Here is a 22762-nt window from a genome sequence, read left to right on the forward strand (position 1 = left end):
AATCTATGGCAAAACCTGAAAATGGTTGTCTAGCAATGATCAGCAACCAATTTGACACAGCTTGTAGAATTTTTTAAAGAATAAAGGTGAAATGTTGCACAATCCAGGTTTGGATGCTCTTAGAGACTCACTCAGAAAGACTCACAGCTGTAATCACTGCTAAATGTGATTCTAACATGTATTGAATCAGGGGGTTTATTTTCATTATTATTATTATTATTATTTTTCTTCCTCTTTAGATATTACAGAGTATTTTGTGTAGGTTATTGACATTAAAGGACAAATCAATCAATTTTTTTAAATGTAGGAAAATTAAGTGGTGTGAATACTTGTTCATCTCATCACAGGCCTACAAACGGATGTATCTAATTTAATCTATTCAATATCAATCTATTAAGTCATAAGTCAGTCCCTCCAGAATTCAGCGATTCTGCGATCCCATTTTTCTTTAGCAAAATCAACAATTCTCTGCATATTATGCGAGGGCTTGCAAATTTGACACATTACCACACTTTTTCCACATAAAACAGTCAAATCATTGCAATATTATCGAATAAAACTGACCTATCACCACAGTACAAAAAGAGGGCTTGCAACTTCAACTAATCACCACAGATTTACCGCATAATATGGTTGAATCAATTGACACGTCAACAGACTTTTTCCTTTGTCAGCGCATTTTCACAACAAAAGGTCAGAATTGCCGCAGCAAAATCAAGCCTTTTGACCGCAAATATCAAAAATCATCAAGGGACTGATAAGTCATAACTCATTATTTCTTAGCACTGTATCCTTATCAAAGCTTTTTAAGTAGAGATTTGGGTCATAAGGCTGAACTCAGACTGCTCTCTGTCTCTCTCTCTGTGTGTGTTTGTGTGTCACCTCCAGAAAGGGAACACTGCCCTCCATATCGCTGCGTTGGCAGGCCAGGAGAAAGTGGTGGCTGAGCTCGTCAACTATGGAGCCAACGTCAATTCCCAGTCCCAGGTGAGTCATCAGTGACATTATACTGCTTCTTACTGTTATCCAGGAGGGTGGGGGTGGGGAGGGGGTGAGTGTAGTGTGTGTGTGTGTGTGTGCGTTGATGGTAACTAGGGCTGTTACGGGGACCATATTACCGCCACACCGGCAGTCACGAGTCAAGACTACCGGAAATTCCACGTCCGTTTAGTCATGGTAGTTAGTCTTCCCCAAGGTCTGATGCTGCTGATGGTCATTAGTAGCCTACCAAACTTCATAACTGCCTGGTTCTCAGCACTCTATTGTCCCTCTAATCACTCTGACATTAATGCAGATGTATCGAAAATCTAATCAAACACTTCATGAAAGCTCATGTTGCGCAACATTTCTGTAGGCTATGCAATTGCGTGAGAACACAGTTTTGATGGCCTCTATTAAAAAGAGGAGGGTCATCAGCTTTCTATAGACTAGGACTTTCCAAATATTAAGCACATTGCTTCACTCTACAACAGGAGTATATCCTACCTGGCTGGCATAAAAATGGGAAAAGGGGGAAAAGTGTCCTCCATTCGCTACCGATGACACAAATTTTTCCCCCCTGTTCCAAGACAGGTGCATGATAATGGTCGATTCTAAATCAAAACTAATTTCACACATATGATTTAGTATATGTAAATACAAGGTTACATAGTAGTCTGATGGGTGACAATATTAGCCTATCACTTGTGAATTCTGTATTATTATTTGTGAATGATGCCCAGCGTGTGCAGTAAAGAAAAGAAACAGCGCATGCCTTTTTTGTGTGCAACTTTTTCAAATCATAGGCACACATCTCATGTAGCTTAGCCCATAGGCATATATGTTTTTGATAAGGTTTGTATCACGACTAAAGTAGCCAAATAACTCCTTAAAATGAAGCACATGCATTATTTTTTACAACCGATGTAGAGCCTAACTGGCATGCATAGGTGGCGAGTGAGTTTCAAGTTTGGAGAATATCATTTTCACCATAAAAATTGCACCTTTATAATAAAGCATTACTTGCATAATCTCATTTGCAGTCCTTTTTGAGAGTCGTGTTTTCCCGCTAACTGATTTCTTGCATTTTGCAAAATTGTGCGCATTTCTGCGCTGAGAATGTGAATAAATAGACTAATAGTTTATTAACATTTTAAGCTAAAGTTTCTGATCTGTTGCATCAACCTCATTGCTATTGAAATGTTTTTTGATGCGAGTATGCTTGAATATCATTTTCTCGCACAGAAAGACAAGAGAATAGGTCAACTTTTGTACTATGGGGGACAGTAGATTGACATAGTCTAGTGCTTTTGTTCTTTGTTAGGCCTACTCATCTACTCATGTTGGTTGATGAAAAGCACATGTGGACAGTTCCTCTAACATCTTCACTATTTGTCTCAGAATTCACTAAGAGGGACACGAGCAGTTGCGTCCCCGATGTGTCTCTCTTCACTTGTAGCCTACTTCGGAGTTGAGATGCCTGTGAGAAGAACGCAATCACATAAGGAGCATTGGCTAATAAGAATTGAGATATGTGAGAGAGCCATGTGAGTGAAAGGTGCAGAGCACGCCGATTGGCAGCCGGGAGAAGGGAAATATAATTATTACATTCAGCCCAAAGGCACAAGGGCCATTTTGGCCGCAAAAGGCATAGATTTTTTAGGGGGCATTACGGCTACCGGGAAATTTGAGGCCTGATGAGAATATTATGAAGTGCTTGTCAAATTGTGAATGAGAGCCTGTCGAAGTGTGTGTGCAGCCTGCACAACAAACAAAGCAGAGCTCATGCCTTTCATGTGACTTTTTTCAAATCATCATTAGAGTCGCATCATGCAGCCTTAGAATATATTACAAATAAAATATAGCCCAAAGTTGCATAAATAATTCTAAATGAAGCATATAGGAGGACCGGTTTCTTTGTTGACCACTCAGCACAGAGTAGCTGCGTATGCAGCTTTCTATTTTATTCAGCTATGTTCAGTTGTATTCTTCATACTATAAAATAATGCCACGGATTTCTAAGCTTATCTTGTCTGCTAATTGAACTAGTGTAGCCCACCGCCATATGGCATAGCCAGATCAGAACCTAATATAAGCACAACTCAGAGTATGCTATTCTGTTCTTCTGAAATAGACCACATTTTCTTCATAACATGTTCCTTTAGACCTGTCTAAAATAAAGAATGGATTTATTTTACTTCACTACATTCCTAAGGAAAATAGTGTACTTTTTACTCCATACATTTTGACTGATACCCAAATGTACTCATTACATTTTGAATGCATAGCAGGGCAGGAAAATTGTCTAATTCACACACTTATCAAGAGAACATCCCTGGTCATCCCTACTGCCTCCGATCTGGCGGACTCACTAAGCCCAAGCTTTGTTTGTAAATGATGTCTATAAGTGTTGGAGTGTGCCCCTGGCTATAAGTAAATCAAAAATACAAAACATTTGCTGTCTGGTTTGCTTAATATAAGGAATTCAAAATTATTTATACTTTTACTTGTGATACTTAAGTATATTTTAGCAATTCAATTTACTTTTGATACTTAAGTATATTTGAAACCAAATACTTTTATACTTTTACTCAAGTAGTATTTTACTGGGTTACTTTCACTTTCGATTAAGGTATCTTTACTTTTATGACAATTGGGTACTTTTTCCACCACAAGTGGCTTGTAGGATATGCATGGGAGCCAGGAGATGCTAAACTTGTTTATGTTAATTAAAGGTCAATTACTGTGAGACTGGCAATTATTTTCTAGACAATCGCCGGCTGACAAAATGTCATGCCCTCCAAAGCCCTACTGGTAACCATGCATCATGTACCTCTTCTTTACAGAAAGGCTTCAGCCCCCTCTACATGGCTGCACAAGAGAACCACTTAGAGGTCGTTAAGTTCCTGTTAGAGAATGGAGCCAATCAGAGCCTTCCAACAGAGGTGAGTAAAGGCCTACAGTCATGCCTTCTCAGATTGTATTAGTCCACTAGACAACTAGATAACTTTCTCTCCTCTTTCCATTACAGTAATCTCAATTTACAATGTATCACATTTTCCTTTCCTCTTGTCCTCCGCCCCTATCTTCATTTTCTTCTGCTCTCTCTTCCTCTCCCTCTACTTACCCTTCTCTCAACCCTTCCATTATCACTTGGCTTGTCTCCCTTCTCCTCCCACTCCATTGCACCCTATCGTTGACATTCCTTACCTCCTTCTCTCTCCTCTCCTCCTCTTTCTCCCTTGCTACCTCTCCCTCTGTCCTTCCCTCTCCTCCTTTCTCCCTTCTGACCTTACTCCCTTACCACCCCTCGCTCTATCCAACATTCTACCTCCATCTCTCTTCCCCTGTCTGTCAGGATGGGTTCACGCCGCTGGCGGTGGCTCTCCAGCAGGGTCATGAGAACGTGGTGGCCCTGCTCATCAACTACGGCACCAAGGGCAAGGTCCGTCTTCCCGCTTTGCACATTGCTGCACGCAACGACGACACACGCACTGCCGCAGTACTGTTGCAGAATGACCCTAACCCCGACGTCCTCAGCAAGGTAGTGTGTGTGTGTGTGTGTGTGTGTGTGTGTGTGTGTGTGTGTGTGTGTGTGTGTGTGTGTGTGTGTGTGTGTGTGTGTGTGTGTGTGTGTGTGTGTGTGTGTGTGTGTGTGTGTGTGTGTGTGTGTGTGTGTGTGTGTGTGTGTGTGTGTGTGTGTGTGTGTGTGTGTGTGTGTGAATGATGACTTATTAAGCCTTAATATGCTGGTGTCATTAGCTGATGTCATCAGTCAAAACACTTTTGTGTTGACTTGCAGAAAAGAAATAGCAACAAAGGTGATTATCTGCATTGCTTGCTGTTTGGTGTTTTAGGCTGGGTTTCTGTACAGCACTTTGTGACATCTGCTGATGTAAAAAGGGCTTTATGAATACATTTGATTAAACAAAAAAGCTTCCAATAAACAAAAAAGCTTTCAACAAAAGCCACCTGCAAACATGGATGATGAAAATAAGATGTTACTATTTTCACTCTCTCTCTCGCTCTCTCGCTCTGTCTGTAGACTGGCTTCACTCCTCTCCACATCGCGGCTCACTATGAGAACCTGAGTGTGGCCCAACTGCTAATTAACAGAGGAGCCAATGTCAACTATACTCCCAAGGTCAGTCCATTAAACCTCACCTATACTGTACCTACTGTATCTGCCTTAATCGTGACATAGATATTGTAGATATCATAGTCCCTCAAAGACCCCATTTCCTAACAGAAGAGTCTTTGATTCAATTGATTTAGAAATGGTTCTTTCCCCTCTCTCAGAATGGTATCACCCCCGTGCACATAGCTTCAAGGAGGGGTAATGCGATCATGGTTCGACTTTTGCTGGACAGAGGGGCCCAGATAGACGCCATGACCAAGGTACTGTAACCCACCCTTTCTCCTCCTCCTCTTCCTGCTCCTCCTCTGCCATTTGACTTGAAAACTGTTTAACCCTACCTGGCTTTTTCACTCTCTTTAGGATGAGCTGACCCCTTTGCACTGTGCGGCCAGGAACGGTCACGTGAGGATCATCGATCTCCTGCTGGACCAGGGGGCTCCCATTCAGGCCAAGACCAAGGTCAGCCACGGGCCTCTTGGAGTCCACTATGGGGAAAATAAAGGGCCCTACTTTACATCCACTTTGGCACAATATCACACCATTAACACCACTTTGGCACAATATCACACACACTTGCATTTTCAGCAGTAACCAATGCCAAATGATTCTCTGCCAGCAGCTTTGAGGCGTGACTTATTTCAGTATTATTAATTTATCAATTTTTTCCCCTCTCAAAGGTTTTACACTGCTCTTCTCCTTTCTATCTCCCGGTCCTCCTTCTTTCCTCTCCAGAATGGCCTGTCCCCAATCCACATGGCTGCCCAGGGTGACCACATGGATTGTGTGAGGCAGCTCCTTCAGTACAACGCTGAGATCGATGACATCACACTGGACCACCTGACCCCTCTACACGTGGCGGCCCACTGTGGTCACCACCGCATGGCCAAAGTACTGCTGGACAAGGGGGCCAAGGCCAACGCACGTGCACTGGTCAGCAGCTCTTAAGTGTCCTTCTATTTCTCTATACTGGTGTTAAGGGTGAGGTGTAGCTGTCCATTGGCCAGGTATACTGAGCTTTTATAACTGGGTCACGTTCAGTAGGCACAAACAGTAGAAAACATTATGAAATATGAATGAGGGTTGTTATTGGACAAGTTCAGGCAGGACCATCTCCATTTCTAAATGCTTTCTCCCATTTAGTGCGTACCGAACATAACTACACTGAATTAGTCAAATGTTGTGACTTTGTTCAGAATGGGTTCACTCCCCTCCACATTGCCTGTAAGAAGAACCACATGCGCTCCATGGACCTGCTTCTGAAACACTCTGCCTCCCTGGAGGCCGTCACAGAGGTGAGATAGCACTCTTTTGAAGAGCAATGGATTTGGTGCACTACTGTTTCTAATTGTTGTAATAGTTTGCTGCCAGTTATGCTATTACAAAAGGTCTGAAAGTGAGAATGTAGGCTTAATGGAGGTGGATTAATATAACACCTTCTCTCTCTTTATGTGCCCCCCCCCCCTCCCCTTACATAGTCTGGTCTGACCCCCCTGCATGTAGCAGCCTTCATGGGCCACCTGAACATTGTGAAGAACCTGCTCCACAGAGGTGCTTCTCCCAATGCCTCCAATGTGGTGAGAGGCCACCCCTTTATAACCTTTATTATTGACACGGGGGGTGAAATATCCAGCGCTCTCTGATGGACTAGTAGTAACTTATCTTATTCTTATGTTGAAATGAACAACAGCAAAAGGTTATGATGGATGGGTATCTGGTCCATGCATTCATACGGATTGGATGACTAAACCCTGTTCTCTGTGTGTATAATGTGATATTTTAGTTGATGCGTGTGTGTTGTTGATGTTGCATGGCCTAGTCATGTGTTTAATGTCAGAGTGGTTGTGACAGGCTATGTGACCTCTGACCTGTGTTTGTGTAACAGAAGGTGGAGACGCCCCTCCACATGGCTTCCAGGGCAGGCCACTGTGAGGTGGCTCAGTTCCTGCTGCAGAACACAGCCCAGGTGGATGCCAAGGCTAAGGTACTGTACACACTCTCATATACACATCTATGAGCATTCAGAATGTTTTACTACAAACTCTGTCCTGGTTGGAATACACATTCAAAACCACCAGCACATGGTACATATCAGGGGAGCATATTTGGTTTTAGAAGTGGGGGGGGGGGCATATAAGTTGGATAAACACTCCAAGCAGCCTACCCGACTGGTCGGAGGTGTCCACATGGGGGGGACAAAAATGCAATTTCAGAATGTGGGTGGGACATGTCCCCCCCTCCCCAGTGAAAGTGTATGCTGTTGTTACTGTTACATGCTGTTACTGTTACATTTATGCTGTTGTTGTAAAGATAGTGGCTGAAGAGAAGAATATATATACATATATATAAATTATTCAGTTACTATCTTTACAACAGCCTACACTGCACAAATACGTTAATGTTACTGCTTGCTAAATACAATTGCCTACACGTATTTCATTCCAATCTATGTTTTTCCTCACTCTCTCTCTCCATCTCTCTCTCTCCATCTCTCTCTCTCTCTAGGATGACCAGACCCCTCTGCACTGTGCGGCCCGTATGGGACATAAGGAGCTGGTCAAGCTGCTCCTGGAGCACAAGGCCAATCCTGACTCGGCTACCACTGCTGGCCACACCCCCTTACACATCGCCGCCCGTGAGGGACACGCCCACACTACCCGGATTCTCCTGGACGGGGCGGCCCAACAAACCAAGATGACAAAGGTTCTCCTTTGATTTACCGACTTTTCTCTCTCTCTCTCTCTCTCTCTCTCTCTCTCTCTCTCTCTCTCTCTCTCTCTCTCTCTCTCTCTCTCTCTCTCTCTCTCTCTCTCTCTCTCTCTCTCACCCAATTTTTCTCTCAAGTTCGTTCCTCTCACTCCTAATCCCTTCACACCTCACCTATTTTAGTTCTCCTGCTCATGCTGAATCTTGTGTGTCCAAGCAGAAAGGCTTCACTCCTCTCCATGTGGCCTGTAAGTACGGCAAGGTGGACGTGGTCGAGCTGCTGCTGGAGAGAGGAGCCAACCCCAACGCGGCTGGAAAGGTAGAAAAACACACTGCAACACAACATGGACTGCCATGCGCTTTTGTATCTGTGCGAGGCATACTTCTCAGTACTGTGACCCACCTAAAGCTTATGGAACTCTCCTGTGACCCGACTAACAAATAAACCTTGTATTCTAAGTACTGACCGTCATTTATCACAGCGCAAAAGGAATCAGCATGTCCCACCATTTTAGACATAATTTTTCATTTTAAACATGCGCCCACAAAGGCAGACTGATATTCTGTGGTTTAGATAGCTAGTGACAGTATGTGTGTGTGTGTGTCCAAGCAGAACGGCCTGACTCCTCTACACGTGGCCGTCCATCACAACAACCTGGACGTGGTCAAGCTGCTGGTCAGCAAGGGAGGCAACGCACACAGCACTGCCCGGGTAAGAGGAACGATGTAACACACACGCCGCTCACACATAGCGGTACTAGTATATCCCCCTTCCAGGTTCATTGGTAACTAGCGTACACTATGATGAATATGACCCACCAATTGATGATCCAGTGTATTACCCCCAACCCTGCTGACTCCCTGTGTCTGTCTCTAGAACGGCTACACTCCTCTGCACATTGCAGCCAAGCAGAACCAGATGGAGGCGGCCGGCTGCCTGCTGCAGTATGGAGCCTCTGCCAACGCGGAGTCCCTCCAGGGGGTCACACCCCTCCATCTGGCCTCACAGGAGGGCCAGCCAGACATGGTGGCCCTGCTCATCTCCAAACAGGCCAATGTCAACCTGGGGAACAAGGTAGTGGACTGGAGAGAGGAACAATACATCTCAGGAGGGTTTGAGGCAAGCGTTCAGGGATAGCTAGCTGAGTTGTACAGGGTTTGAGGCAAGCTTTCAGGGATAGCTAGCTAAGTTGTACAGGTTTTGATAGACCCATGGTAAGATAAAATGTTGAGGGCTACATGGCAAGATGTTTCAATCACTGGGTCAAACCGGTAACCGGAATGACCTACTAGTATGCGTGTTTTGACGGTGCACTGTGACTTAGACTGACTCAGAGCTGGTTAGTGAACAGACTGATCAGCAGCCTACTGTATTCCTCCTGTTCCCCCCCGTGTCTCTCAGAATGGACTGACCCCTCTGCACCTGGTGGCCCAGGAAGGTCACGTAGGGATAGCAGACACCCTGGTCAAACAGGGGGCATCAGTCTACGCAGCCTCACGGGTAAGACGTGCTGCATGATGTCAACCACAAACCTCAGAATACAGTGTACAAAACAGAAACGTGTAATGTACACGTTTCTGTTATATTCAGTAGAGTGGGTTTCAGTATTATCAGTACGATGCACCACATGCTATGACGACATGCCATTTCCAATACTTTCATACAGCATCCACTCTCTCTCAAATTTCAATAATATTTTACTGGCAGGACTGTTCAAGGTACAACAGAGCCACCAAGCTGTTTATAATGAGGCCACTGAAACACAGCCAACCCCCCCCTCTCCATCTCTTTTTCAGATGGGCTACACAGCGCTTCATGTGGCCTGTCACTATGGCAACATCAAGATGGTGAAGTTTCTCCTGCAGCAGCAGGCTCATGTGAACAGCAAGACCAGAGTGAGAAGCTGCCGCTGCTACTCTCCTCCTTACACGTGGCCTCTATTAGTGTGGCTCTGCCCTGTCTCACGTCACCGCCGCCTTCAGGCTGCTGTCACATCACTCCCATTACATTAGAATTTCTATTGAATAATGGCATGTCAATGTCAGCAGTCTTGGTAAGAGGGTTGCATTTACCTGAACATCTTTCTCAGTCTCTGTCTCTCTGTCTCTCTGTCTCTCTGTCTGTCTGTCTGTCTGTCTGTCTGTCTGTCTGTCTGTCTGTCTGTCTGTCTGTCTGTCTGTCTGTCTGTCTGTCTGTCTGTCTGTCTGTCTGTCTGTCTGTCTGTCTGTCTGTCTCTCTGTCTCTCTGTCTTTCTGTCTCTCTGTCTTTCTGTCTGTCTGTCTGTCTGTCTGTCTGTCTGTCTGTCTGTCTGTCTGTCTGTCTGTCTGTCTGTCTGTCTGTCTGTCTGTCTGTCTGTCTGTCTGTCTCTCTGTCTCTCTGTCTCTCTGTCTCTCTGTCTCTCTGTCTCTCTGTCTCTCTGTCTCTCCACCCCGCTCTCCACCCCGCTCTCTAGGTGGGCTACACTCCCCTGCACCAGGCCGCCCAGCAGGGTCATACTGACATAGTCACCCTGCTGCTCAAACACGGAGCCCAGCCCAACGAGATCACCACCGTAAGCACATCCTTCTTCCTCCCGCCTCATCCTTCCAGTACACCCTTCTCCTCTAGTTCTGCTCTTCCCTTACTCTCTTCTCTTCACCTGTTCTTTATCTGTTTGCTTTCCTCGACTCATTTCTTCCCTCACGCTTACATCTGCAGCCTGCGTCTGATCTGTGTATCTCCTGTCTGTTCTCTGTGGTAGAATGGAACCTCTCCTCTGGGCATTGCCAAACGACTTGGTTACATCTCTGTCATTGATGTGCTGAAGTTGGTCACCGAGGAGGCCGTTTCCGTGGTGAGCAGCACTTCTGGTTCACATGGATACTAGTATATTTGTGTGTGGTGTGAAACTCTGAGCTACAGCACAGTATCATGTTGACTGGAATGACATAATTGAGCATGTCAGTTGATATCACTCATTTCTCTCTCCTTCTCTTGATGTTTTTCACAGATCACCACAGAGAAACATCGGATGAGTTTCCCTGAGACAGTAGATGAGATATTGGATGTTTCAGAGGATGAGGGTAGGTTGGGGCACTCGAGACACGTTCATTGTTAGCGTTTCAGTCTTTCTGTAAAAAATAGTACTACTGCCTGTCCTGTTTTTTGGTTGTGATAGTCAGCCCAGGTCCAGTGTCATGGAAGAGGACTGAAGTCTATCTCTGTTTGAAGCTAGATGACGAGCCTAAACAATGCCTTTTCCATTTGTTTTTGTAGGCGTCGCAGCGCTAACGTTAGGTAGGACTGTGTCTTTACCTCTGCTTTGTTCGGTGGCTCGTAAAATTGCGCCTCCATTGCAAGGACCTTCTCATTCTCTAATCCCTATCAATCTCCCTTTATAACCATCTCTCTCACTCAATGTTTCCTGCTATCCTCTCTCTCTCTCTCTCTCTCTCTCTCTCTCTCTCTCTCTCTCTCTCTCTCTCTCTCTCTCTCTCTCTCTCTCTCTCTCTGTCTCTGTCTCTGTCTCTGTCTCTGTCTCTCTCTCTGTGTGTGTGTGAACGACCATGTCAGTGTTTCATTGGCATGTGATGTGGTCATGACATTTTCCTTTACCAGTGTTAACAACACCTGTCCATGGACTCATCATTGACAGGACTACATCAGAATTTAGAAAGTAGAAATACGATAGAGCAAGAGAAAAATAGAACAGAAAAAAAATGTTCTGCCACTGAGGGATCCAGTCCTGCGGTGCTTAATTGATCAACAGACTAATTACACAGATACAACTCCAGCTGAGATGCACTCAAGGATCAGCGCAAACACAGTGACTGTGTACACCCATATGTAACTGCTTGTAGTTATAATAACCTTTTTCAGTAACCAAGGAATTCTCTCCCATACGGAACTCTCTAACGGGCATGCTCACTATGCTGTGACCAGGTGCCATGCTATGTACCATGCCGTGTGTGTTCTATTCTGTGTTGTCAATTGTACTGTTTTTTCCATTGGTTGTTGTCAGTTTGACTCCATTCCGATCCGAAACTGCTTGGGGATGTGACTATATATGGTAATGGTAGGATGGTGGCCGGCAGTGGAACATGGAACATGTGTCAAACTCATTCTACGGAGGGCTGATTGTCTGCGGCTTTTCACTCGTCCCTTGGACTCGATTGAGGAATTAAGGTCACTGATTGGTGAGGAAGTCTCCTCACATGGTTGCCTGGGTCTTAACTGAAAGGAAAAGCCAAAAAACAGAAGGCACTAGACCCTCCATGGAATGAGTTTGACACCCCTGGTCTAGACCTATCAAGTCATTTTTCTCTTTTCTCTCTCTCTTTCTCTCTCCGTTCTGCCCCTTTTTGTTTTTGTTCCCTCTCTCTCTCACTCTCTCTCGCTCTCCATTCCTCTGTCGTCTCTCTGTACTCTGCAGGTGATGAGTTGCTGGGGATGGATGGTGCTCGCTACCTGAAGCTTGACGACCTCAAGGACCAGGATGATGATTTCCTGTCCCCTAAGAAGACCCTGAGAGACTTTGAGGGTGGCCTGGGCACCACGTAAGTGACAGCGCCAGGGTCGAACTGAACACTTTGTGTGTCAGAGTCCAGTCATCTGAGGATAATGTGAGGGAAATTATTTTCCACCACATTACTCTTTGGCCAACTCAATTTTTTCTCTTTCTTTTTGTTGGCGCAGGCCCTACTCTCCTGCAATTCCCAGAATCCCATGCGTGTCCCCTGAAACTGTCCTGCTTGAGGGGGTAAGGTTAAAGGATTTATTCATTTATCTCATCAAATGCAATTGTCAATGCTGATGATTAGATTGTCCTCTCTCTTTCTTCCTCTCCCTCTCCCTCCACAGCACACTCCTGTCCCCTTGCCTAAGGAGTATGATGAGGACTCTCTGATCCCCAGCAGTCCTGCTACAGAGACCTCTGACAACGTTAGCCCAGTGGCCAGCCCCATACACACAGGGTCAGTTTACTACCTCCACAACCCTGTTCCTGGAGAGCTACCCTCCTCAAGGTTTTTCGCTCCAACCCCAGTTGTAACTAACCTGGTTCAGCTTATCAACCAGCAAATTATTACAATCAGGTGTGCTAGATTAGGTTGGAGTGAAAACCTACAGGACGGTAGCTCTCCAGGAACAGTGTTGGAGAGCCCTGCTCTACAATGCTTACGCACTGCAATACCTACACACCCTATCATACACTATTTTTTAAATTTTATTTCACCTTTATGGGGATGATGTGGAATTTTGGTCCCTGTACAGGAACCAAAATCAGCGGAACTTTCAGAGCGCCACCTATAGTACTCGATAAAACTCAAACTTTCATTAAAACACACATGCAAGGTACTCAATTAAAGCTACACTCGTTGTGAATCTAGCCAACATGTCAGATTTGTGAAATGCTTTTTGGCGAAAGCATGAGAAGCTATTATCTGATAGCATGCACCCTCCGAAATACCTGAACGAGACCTAAACAAAAGATTTAGCGGTAGCCGGCGCTACACAAAATGCAGAAATAAAATATAAAACATTCATTACCTTTGACGAGCTTCTTTGTTGGCACTCCTATATGTCCCATACACATCACAATTGGGTCTTTTTCCCGATTAAATCCGTCATTGTATACCCAAAATGTACATTTATGAAGGCCGTCTGATCCAGGAAAATTCACCTTTACAAGACGCAACAACTTTTTAAAATAAAAAATTGCCTATAAACTTTTACAAATCACTTCAAACTACTTTTGTAAACCAACTTTAGGTATTAATAAACGTTATTAATCGATCAAATTGATCACGGGACGATCTGTATTCGATAGCAGCAAGTCTTGAAATCATCGTCCATTTTTTCACTTTCATAACTTCCTCTGTGCACCCCCAAGACAGGAAGTGCCTATACATCATCCCACCAAGGATAAACATGCAATGAAATGCCAGTACTGGCGACATCGTGTGGAAGCTGAAGGCATTGTAAACGGAACCTCATCTATTTTCTATCGACATAGACAATACATTGACTGGCGGATTAATATTTTTTTGTGTTTTTGGTGAACAGTTTTCCCTGGGAGTTTTACTCCTAAACACGTTCTGTTATAGCCACGGACATGATGTAACCAGTTTTAGAGACTTCAGAGTGTTTTCCATACACACATACTTATCATATGCATATACTATATTCCTGGCATGAGTAGCAGGACGTTGAAATGTTGCGTGATTTTTTTACAAAAAGCTGCGAAAATTCGCATCATCCCTAACAGGTTCCAGGTAGGCTAGTTGAGAACAAGTTCTCACTTGCAACTGCGACCTGGCCAAGATAAATCATAGCAGTGTGAACAGACAACACAGAGTTACACATGGAGTAAACAATTAACAAGTCAATAACACAGTAGGAAAAAAAAAGAAAAGGGGGAAGTCCATATACATTGTGTGCAAAAGGCATGAGGAGGTAGGCGAATAATTACAATTTTGCAGATTAACACTGGAGTGATAAATGATCAGATGGTCATGTACAGGTAGAGATATTGGTGTGCAAAAGAGCAGAAAAGTAAATAAATAAAAACAGTATGGGGATGAGGTAGGTAAAAATGGGTGGGCTATTTACCGATAGACTATGTACAGCTGCAGCGATCGGTTAGCTGCTCAGATAGCAGATGTTGGAAGTTGGTGAGGGAGATAAAAGTCTCCAACTTCAGCGATTTTTGAAATTCGTTCCAGTCACAGGCAGCAGAGAACTGGAACGAAAGGCGGCCAAATGAGGTGTTGGCTTTAGGGATGATCAGTGAGATACACCTGCTGGAGCGCGTGCTACGGATGAGTGTTGCCATCGTGACCAGTAAACTGAGATAAGGCGGAGCTTTACCTAGCATGGACTTGTAGATGACCTGGAGCCAGTGGGTCTGGCGACGAATATGTAGCGAGGGGCAGCCGACTAGAGCATACAAGTCGCAGTGGTGGGTGGTATAAGGTGCTTTAGTGACAAAACGGATGGCACTGTGATAAACTGCATCCAGTTTGCTGAGTAGAGTTGTTGGAAGCAATTTTGTAGATGACATCGCCAAAGTCGAGGATCGGTAGGATAGTCAGTTTTACTAGGGTAAGTTTGGCGGCGTGAGTGAAGGAGGCTTTGTTGCGGAATAGAAAGCCAACTCTTGATTTGATTTTCGATTGGAGATGTTTGATATGAGTCTGGAAGGAGAGTTTACAGTCTAGCCAGACACCTAGGTACTTATAGATGTCCACATATTCAAGGTTGGAACCATCCAGGGTGGTGATGCTGGTCAATGTCAACACATTACATAATGAATCTGCAGCTTATTTCCTATTTCTTCCATTCAGTGTGATTACAGTTCTTTAACGAGGTCACTATGACCGTTCGTGATTGAATTTGACCAGGATGAACTTGAGTTGAGCACGGTTGGATAGTTATTCTCTCAATAATTAATGGTGGTTCTCATTGGTTGCCGGTCAGGTTCCTGGTCAGTTTCATGGTGGATGCCCGGGGGGGCTCCATGCGTGGCAGCAGACACCACGGGCTGCGTGTCATCATCCCCCCTCGGACCTGTGCTGCTCCCACCCGCATTACCTGTCGTCTGGTCAAACCCCAGAAACTCAACACCCCACCCCCGCTGGTAGAGGGAGAGGGCCTGGCCAGCCGTATCATCTCCCTGGGGCCCTCCAGTATGCAGTTCCTAGGGTGAGTACGGGCTTGTGCCCGCTTGCGTGCGTGCTTGCATGTGTGTGCCTGTATCTCTGTATGTCTGCTTGTTTGTCAACCTGTATTTGGGCAGTGAGGACCTTGCATTTCTCTTATTACCCAGTGGCAGTGATAGTGGTGATTGTAACAGTGTAGGAGCAATCATACAGTAATCGTAATAGATTCCAATAGTAACAGCATGTATAGCATTCTGATTTAGAGTGGTAATATCTCTATAGGCCAGTGATAGTGGAGATTCCCCACTTCGCTTCTCTGGGTCGAGGGGACCGGGAGCTGGTGGTTCTGCGCAGTGAGAACGGCTCTGTCTGGAAGGAGCATCGCAATCGCTATGGCGACGAGGTGCTGGAGACCATTTTGAATGGCATGGATGAAGGTCAGTGTAACGATGATAAAGAGCCGTGTTTAGGTACTGTTATGTCTAAGGCCTCGTATGTAAGCGACAGTATATCATCTTACTGTAACAATGATGTTATACACACAAAAATATATGTAACTCATTAACATAATCCTTACCCCTTTCTCTCTGCCGCCCCTCTCCTTCCTCAGACCTGGAGAGTCACGAGGACTTGGAGAAGAAGAGAATCCGCCGCATCATCTCCACGGACTTCCCCCTCTACTTCGCTGTGGTGTCCCGCGTCCAGCAGGAGAGCGACCTGATTGGCCCAGAGGGCGGTCAGCTGGCCAGCATGCTGGTCCCTCATGTCCAAGCCATCTTCCCTGAGACAGCGGTCACCAAGAAAGTTCGACTGGGGCTGCAGGTGAGGAAGAGGAGAAGGACTAGGACGAGAGGGGGAGATGCCTGCTGAGCGATGCCTTACCTTACCTAATTATTATGTAAATAATTTTCATGTTGGCTCCCTAGGAGTGAATAGACTATGTCATGCTTTATGCACTGCTCTTCCAAAGACCTAGGGCTGTATTCAATCAACTTTGATTGAATGGGACATTTTGTCAGGTAGCTGCTCTGTTCAGCTCACTCAATCAGTGCTGTCTGCCCTGCCAATCATGCAAGTTTGGCACCGCAGCAACAATGGAGCTGGCTAATGCATAACACTGACTACATCCTATAGTAACTGGCAGTCAGGAGTGCTGACTACCTCCATATATTTTTCCACAACCAAAGATTGTGTTGTTTTACTTCTTACTGCGTCCATTTGTCCCATATCTCCTCATTATAATTTTGTGTCTGTTGTCCTTTGATTTCGATGTTTTGTGTACTGTGTTTGTGATATTGAATTTTTGCATGTATGAATGTGTTTGCTTTGTTTCACTATTGTCTTTTTTTAGTTTTTCCTTTCTCCAGCCTTTCATCATACCTCAGTTCCCTGAGCTAAATGAACTGATATTCAAATGCGCATGTCACTTGGTTTGGTTTTACGTGTATGATTGTTTATCCATCTGTTAAATGTATGTTCAGGTAGGCCTATGTATTATGTTGTAACAACATGTTTTTTTTGTCTTAATAATAGTTTGTTGACTATGTTCCAGAGGGCGAGTAAATGTGAGAAAAAGTTTTCTGTTGTATTTTTACCTTACGTTATTGTTCTTATTTTTGTCTCGCCTTTTAATACATCACTTGTCCTTTCTTCTCTCTATCCCTTTCTTTTTTCTTTCACTCTTTCTCATATCCCGTCTTTCCTCTCCCTCTTCAGGCTCAGCCTATCCCAGACGAGCTTCTGACTCGACAGCTTGGTAACCAAGCGACCTTCAGCCCAGTGGTCACGGTCGAGCCACGACGACGCAAGTTCCACCGGCCAATAGGATTACGCATCCCGCTGCCCCCGTCTTGGAGGGAGAGTTCACGTGACGCTGGGGAGGGGGACACCACCAGCCTGCGCCTCCTCTGCAGTGTCATTGGTACGGGCATGCATGGAGTTTACTTTATGTCCTTGACATCTGGTTTATGGCAAATAGCATTAATTAGTTAGGACAGGGGTGAAGGGGACAGAACTAGTGCTGAAAGCTCCACACAGTAGTGGGTAAACCGGTAGTACAGAAGGGGGCTAATCACACACCCCTGGGGTGTTCAGGATCAGCGTTGCGGAGGTGTTGTTCCCAACCCTCACCGGCCTCGACCGGAGCATGGGGGGGGGTCTCAAGCAGTGAAATTATTACTAGTGTGATCATTTTTTAATTATGCCCAGATCACGAGGCCACTTGATGATGTGAGGCCTGAGGCAACTGCCTAATGGTAAGTCAGCCACTGTGTGTAATTTAGCCTATTAAACACAAAAATTATGTTTCAAGTGAGAATTAATACCGAAAAATACAGGAAATTATTGCCTACACCCAAATGTTTTTGAGCAAAAAAGTAGTGTGTAGTTCCAGTTGGTATCTACACCACTACATGGCTAAAAAGTAATTAACTATTGAAAACACTACTTAGATTTGAATTTAGTTCAACTACCACCAAGCTACTACAAAATGTAGTTACATTTCTAGTTGAACTACATGTAGTTCACTACTCCCCAACACTGATTCTCACATAAGTATTCCTCTTGCCCAAGTGGGATACCACAGTGTGTAGGGCAATGGCTATGTGTATCTGTTGGGGCGGTATGTCAATTGTAGGGGGTCTACGGTGTCTGGTAAGGTGAAGGTGATATGGCCCTGGACTAGCCTCTCAAAGCACTTCATGATGACTGACGTGAGTGCTACGGGGACGATAGCATCACGTGCCCAGACAATCTTGAATGAAAGAGAGTTGGGAAAAGTAACAGGCCACTGAGGAGAAAGATAAAGATTGAGAAAGTGGAAGTTTATAAAAAAAGAGAGATGAAACAGCCCCTTGTCTCCCAGGTGGAACAGCACCAGCCCAGTGGGAGGACATCACTGGCACCACCAAGCTGATGTACACCAACAACTGCGCCAACTTCACCACCAACGTCTCTGCAAGGTGAGTCCTAATTCACACCCTCCTTTAGGTGTTATACAAAATGTATGAAGAAGAACACCAGTTTACTAATTGTGCATAATAACCATTTGTAACCTTATCCTGTGCCAAATCATATTGAGTTCCATCCGCTTACACTATGCTACAGTCTTTAATCCATTAACTGTACACTTCGACACATAAAACAGATGCACACACACAAACAGCCACCATCTCTATCGACTATCCCTCAACCTTCTCTGTGCGTCATCTCTCCCCTTCTCCTCTCCCCCTCTCCCCCTCTCCCCAGGTTCTGGCTGGCAGACTGCCCACGCACAGCCGAAGTGGTGACCTTCGCCAACCTGCTGTACCGGGAGCTGATGGCCGTGCCCTACATGGCCAAGTTTGTAATATTTGCCAAAATGAACGAGGCGCGCGAGGGCCGCCTACGCTGCTACTGCATGACCGACGACAAGATGGACAAAACCCTGGAGCTGCACGAGAACTTCAGCGAGGTGGCCCGGAGCAGGGATATAGAGGTCAGCAGGGGTCAGGGGGCGAGGGGTTTAGTGTGTGTTTCAGTAGGTTCTACTCTCTTTAAATATGTTCACATAACTCAGACATTTGTGTGAATAATCCATGGAAGTCAATGGAGGATTTTTTTCTCTCGTGACTCTCTGTCGACCCCCTCAGGTGATGGAGGGCATGCCGCTGCACCTGGAGTGCTCTGGGAACCTGGTGCCTGTGAGGAAGGCCACTCAGCAGCCACGCAGCTTCAGCTTCCAAGCCTTCCGAGATAACAGACTGCCCGTCTCTGTCAAGGTCTGTCTCCCTATCATTGTCTATCTCTATTTTTGCACTGAATTGTGATTTAATTGAAGTGTCAGTCTGTCAAACTGTCTGTTGGTGTATTTGACATGTTATTCAGGCAGGTTTTGCGTTGAATTGACAGTCGGTCAGTCGACAGTCGGTTGGTCTTTTCGATCCGGTCTACATGTCTGTGTGTCTGAGTGACTATCGGTGTTTCTGATATGTCGGTGTGTGTCTGTCATTTTCTTTCGGACATGTTTGTGTGTCCATCTATCTGTCCGTCTATCTCTAACTTTATATATGTTCATTACAATTATTGTGTATCTTCTCCCATCTCTATCACTCCCATCTCTCCATCTGTTTCAAATCTTGTCCTTTTTTTGTATATCTGTTCAGCCTGTCTTTCTATCTTCCTTTACCTGTGTGTGCATACCTGTGTGTGCATACCTGAGTTGCAGACAACACTTCTCTTTCACAGACCACCTGTATGTGTGTGTCTGTCTGTCTATACATCTTGTCTGCCTAACCATATGTACAGTGGGGCAAAAAAGTATTTAGTCAGCCACCAATTGTGCAAGTTCTCCCACTTAAAAAGATTAGAGAGGCCTCTAATCTTACAGGCCTCTCATCTTTTTAAGTGAGAGAACTTGCACAATTGGTGGCTGACTAAATACTTTTTTGCCCCACTGTATGTCTGTTTGTCTACCCATATCTGTCTGTGTTTTCTGTCTGTCTGTGTGGCTTTTGAGTGTGTGTGACGTGCGCTTCCATCTTAGTCAGTCTCAGACGAGTGCCTTGTGAAGTATTCTCCATCGTGGTGTACCTGCCGACTCTACCTAGCTGTAACTGTGTGCACGTCCTTTAGCTCTTTCACCTTCTTGCCTGCCTGCCAATCTTGTGGCCTGCCTGTCTGTATGTCTGTCTCACTGTCTCTCTTTCTCTCTCTCACGGTCACTCTGTTACTGTCTGATCTGACAGACGCCCAGGTAATTGTGCAGGTAAATCTCTCTCTCTCTCTCGCCTGCCTATGGACTGCTTCCATCTCTTCCCTCTGTGTTTCTGCTCGACAGACCACCACACTGCAGGTTATCTAATTCCCCCTTTTCTCTCTTCCTTCTCTCTCTTTTTCATTACATTTCACCCTATCCTCTTTATCCTTCATATCTGTTCTTGCTTACCTCTTCTTACCTTTGTCATTCTCTCGTGTCCCTCTTCCTCGAGTCCACCTCTTCTGGTCTTCCTGTTCCTCTTTTTCGGCTGTCTTTCTCTTTCTTTCCCTTGTATCTCTCTCTCTCTCTCTCTCTCTCTCTCGCTCTCTCTTTCTGTGTCTATCAGGTCAGAGACAGCAATAAGGAAGCCTCTGGGTTCCTTTCTTTCCTGCGGAAGTCTACCAAGTATGAGGATGCACAGCACGTGCTGTGTAACCTCAACATCACCATGCCTCCCTGTGTCAAGGTACACACTCATGAATGCACACACACAACACACACATGCACACACACTCCAACTCACTCTCTCACGTTCCAAATTCCCACATAGTGAAACCATATTTTCACATGTTTACACCACATTTCCACATGTGAGGAGAATAACAAAGAACTAACAAAGCATCACTGACCAACCAAAACAAAACAGGTGGGGTTTTAGGAGAGGTTCTGACAGACACAAGTCCACTGAAAGTTAACTAGCAACAACAACTGGAACCTAAAAGATACCCACCATGAGCGGTAACTAAATATGATTCAAAGTAATACGTACTTCAAAGTATTTTTATTTAAGTCGTTTTTGGGGGGTAGCTGTACTTTACTATTTATATTTTGGACAACTTTAACTTTTTCTTCACTACATTCCGAAAGATTTTTTTTTTACTCAATACATTTTCCCTATCACCCAAAAGTACTCGGGACAGGAAAATGGTCCAATTCACACACTTATCAAGAGAACATCCCTGGTCATCTCTTCTGCCTCTGATTTGTCGGACTCACTAAACACAAGGGATTCGTTTGTAAACTATGTTTGAGTGTTGGTGTGCCCCTGGCAAATTAAAAACCACTAAATTGGTGCCATCTGGTATGCTTAATTAATGGAATTAGAAATTATTTAAACTTTTACTATTACAACTGATATTTAAGTATATTTTTGTAATTACATTTACTTTTTATAAGGTATGTTTAAAACCAAATACTTTTACTCACGTAGTATTCTACTGGGTGACTTTCAATTTTACTTGAGTCATTTTCTATTAAGGTTTCTTTACTTTTACTCAAGTATGACAATTGGGTACTTTCTCCACTTCTGAAGAAGAAACAAACAACAGGAAAACCCACACCAAACTCAAAGACAGACGAAAACCAATAAGTGGATCCTAATGAAAGCAGGGAAGATCAGACTAAGGATTGCTTGTCTAGACCTCAAAATGGGGCACGCCAACTAAATGTGTTAACCCTCTGTATCTATCAAGACCGCTGGAGCACTGGGCCAGCCACTCTTAAATAGCACCTGGGCTAGCACAGGTGAAACGCCTTCCCATTAACGAGATGGCAACCATCACAGGTGTAACACATACTGACTAACGAGGTGACACCAATCAGTGCGCCCCACATGCTAATGAGCTATACGTGCTAAAGTCCAACCTCAAAGCATAAATGGAAAAACCAATACTCCACATTTAGTGATATCAAAATGTGTAGCCTAAAATTAAATTTTGATATCATGGATGGTCAGCCCTTGCATCCATAACATAGTATATGGATTTGAGATTGGTTGCATTTCACCAGCCCATTCCCTCACCTTTTTACCAAAACGGTGGCTGGGAAAACACTGTGTTAATGATTCAGTTAAGGCAATGTTTCCCAAAATCAGGACCACAAGGGGTGCTCGTTTAGTTTTTTTGTCCTAACACAACACCGCTGATTCAAATAATCAAAGCTTGATGATTAGTTGATTATTTGAATCAGCTGTGTAGTGCTAGGGAAAAACCCAAATGTACACCGAGTTTGGGAAACACGGAATTAACCATTTCCGCTTTAAACCCCTTTAATAGGGCAATAGTGTTATTATATGGTGAAATCCTCTAGTGAATGAGTTACTTTGGTGCCATTTATATCAAGCAAAACTTCTGAAGTTGAGAACAAAATTCTTACTATTGCAAACAAAAATAATGATATTGAAAGCAAAGCATAAATCCAAAAGTATTGATATGAAAAATAAATATTGCAAGGAAATAATTTATAAATGCGAGAGCAAATTGCAAATGGACACAATTAAATGGAACATGTCCCTCTTTCCTGCTATTTTGTTTGGTTATGTTAGCCCGGCCTTTGTTTGGTTATGTTAGACTGGCCTTTGTTTGGTTATGTTAGACCGGCCTTTGTTTGGTTATGTTAGCCCGGCCTTTGTTTGGTTGTGTTAGCCCGGCCTTTTTTTATGGTTATGTTAGCCCGGCCTTTGTTTGGTTATGTTAGCCCGTCCTTTGTTTGGTTATGTTAGACCGGCCTTTTTTAATGGTTATGTTAGCCCGGCCTTTGTTTGGTTATGTTAGCCCGGCCTTTGTTTGGTT

At 44.5% G+C, this 22762-nt stretch overlaps 1 protein-coding gene across 5 annotated transcripts in view; it reads left to right on the forward strand.

Moving 5' to 3' along the window:
• Nucleotides 1–22762, forward strand: part of LOC124006806 (ankyrin-1-like) — a 125277-nt gene that overhangs the window by 87206 nt on the left and 15309 nt on the right. For 3 of the 5 annotated variants that reach the window (XM_046316971.1, XM_046316969.1, XM_046316973.1), the window contains exons 4-34: nucleotides 889–987; nucleotides 3825–3923; nucleotides 4337–4522; nucleotides 5024–5122; nucleotides 5278–5376; nucleotides 5477–5575; nucleotides 5849–6046; nucleotides 6310–6408; nucleotides 6592–6690; nucleotides 6999–7097; nucleotides 7619–7816; nucleotides 8040–8138; nucleotides 8430–8531; nucleotides 8697–8894; nucleotides 9222–9320; nucleotides 9617–9715; nucleotides 10273–10371; nucleotides 10561–10653; nucleotides 10810–10882; nucleotides 11076–11096; nucleotides 12232–12355; nucleotides 12495–12558; nucleotides 12660–12772; nucleotides 15276–15500; nucleotides 15740–15894; nucleotides 16068–16279; nucleotides 17174–17378; nucleotides 18321–18417; nucleotides 18704–18932; nucleotides 19087–19215; nucleotides 20539–20658. In XM_046316971.1, the coding sequence (XP_046172927.1) occupies nucleotides 889–987; nucleotides 3825–3923; nucleotides 4337–4522; nucleotides 5024–5122; nucleotides 5278–5376; nucleotides 5477–5575; nucleotides 5849–6046; nucleotides 6310–6408; nucleotides 6592–6690; nucleotides 6999–7097; nucleotides 7619–7816; nucleotides 8040–8138; nucleotides 8430–8531; nucleotides 8697–8894; nucleotides 9222–9320; nucleotides 9617–9715; nucleotides 10273–10371; nucleotides 10561–10653; nucleotides 10810–10882; nucleotides 11076–11096; nucleotides 12232–12355; nucleotides 12495–12558; nucleotides 12660–12772; nucleotides 15276–15500; nucleotides 15740–15894; nucleotides 16068–16279; nucleotides 17174–17378; nucleotides 18321–18417; nucleotides 18704–18932; nucleotides 19087–19215; nucleotides 20539–20658 (3930 nt within the window). The remainder of the gene's footprint in view (nucleotides 1–888; nucleotides 988–3824; nucleotides 3924–4336; nucleotides 4523–5023; nucleotides 5123–5277; nucleotides 5377–5476; nucleotides 5576–5848; nucleotides 6047–6309; nucleotides 6409–6591; nucleotides 6691–6998; nucleotides 7098–7618; nucleotides 7817–8039; nucleotides 8139–8429; nucleotides 8532–8696; nucleotides 8895–9221; nucleotides 9321–9616; nucleotides 9716–10272; nucleotides 10372–10560; nucleotides 10654–10809; nucleotides 10883–11075; nucleotides 11097–12231; nucleotides 12356–12494; nucleotides 12559–12659; nucleotides 12773–15275; nucleotides 15501–15739; nucleotides 15895–16067; nucleotides 16280–17173; nucleotides 17379–18320; nucleotides 18418–18703; nucleotides 18933–19086; nucleotides 19216–20538; nucleotides 20659–22762) is intronic. The other 2 variants (XM_046316970.1, XM_046316972.1) reach the window with 2 other exon arrangements.

Source organism: Oncorhynchus gorbuscha, linkage group LG20 (genome assembly GCF_021184085.1).
Source record: "Oncorhynchus gorbuscha isolate QuinsamMale2020 ecotype Even-year linkage group LG20, OgorEven_v1.0, whole genome shotgun sequence".
In the NCBI taxonomy this organism is placed as follows: Eukaryota; Metazoa; Chordata; class Actinopteri; order Salmoniformes; family Salmonidae; genus Oncorhynchus; species Oncorhynchus gorbuscha.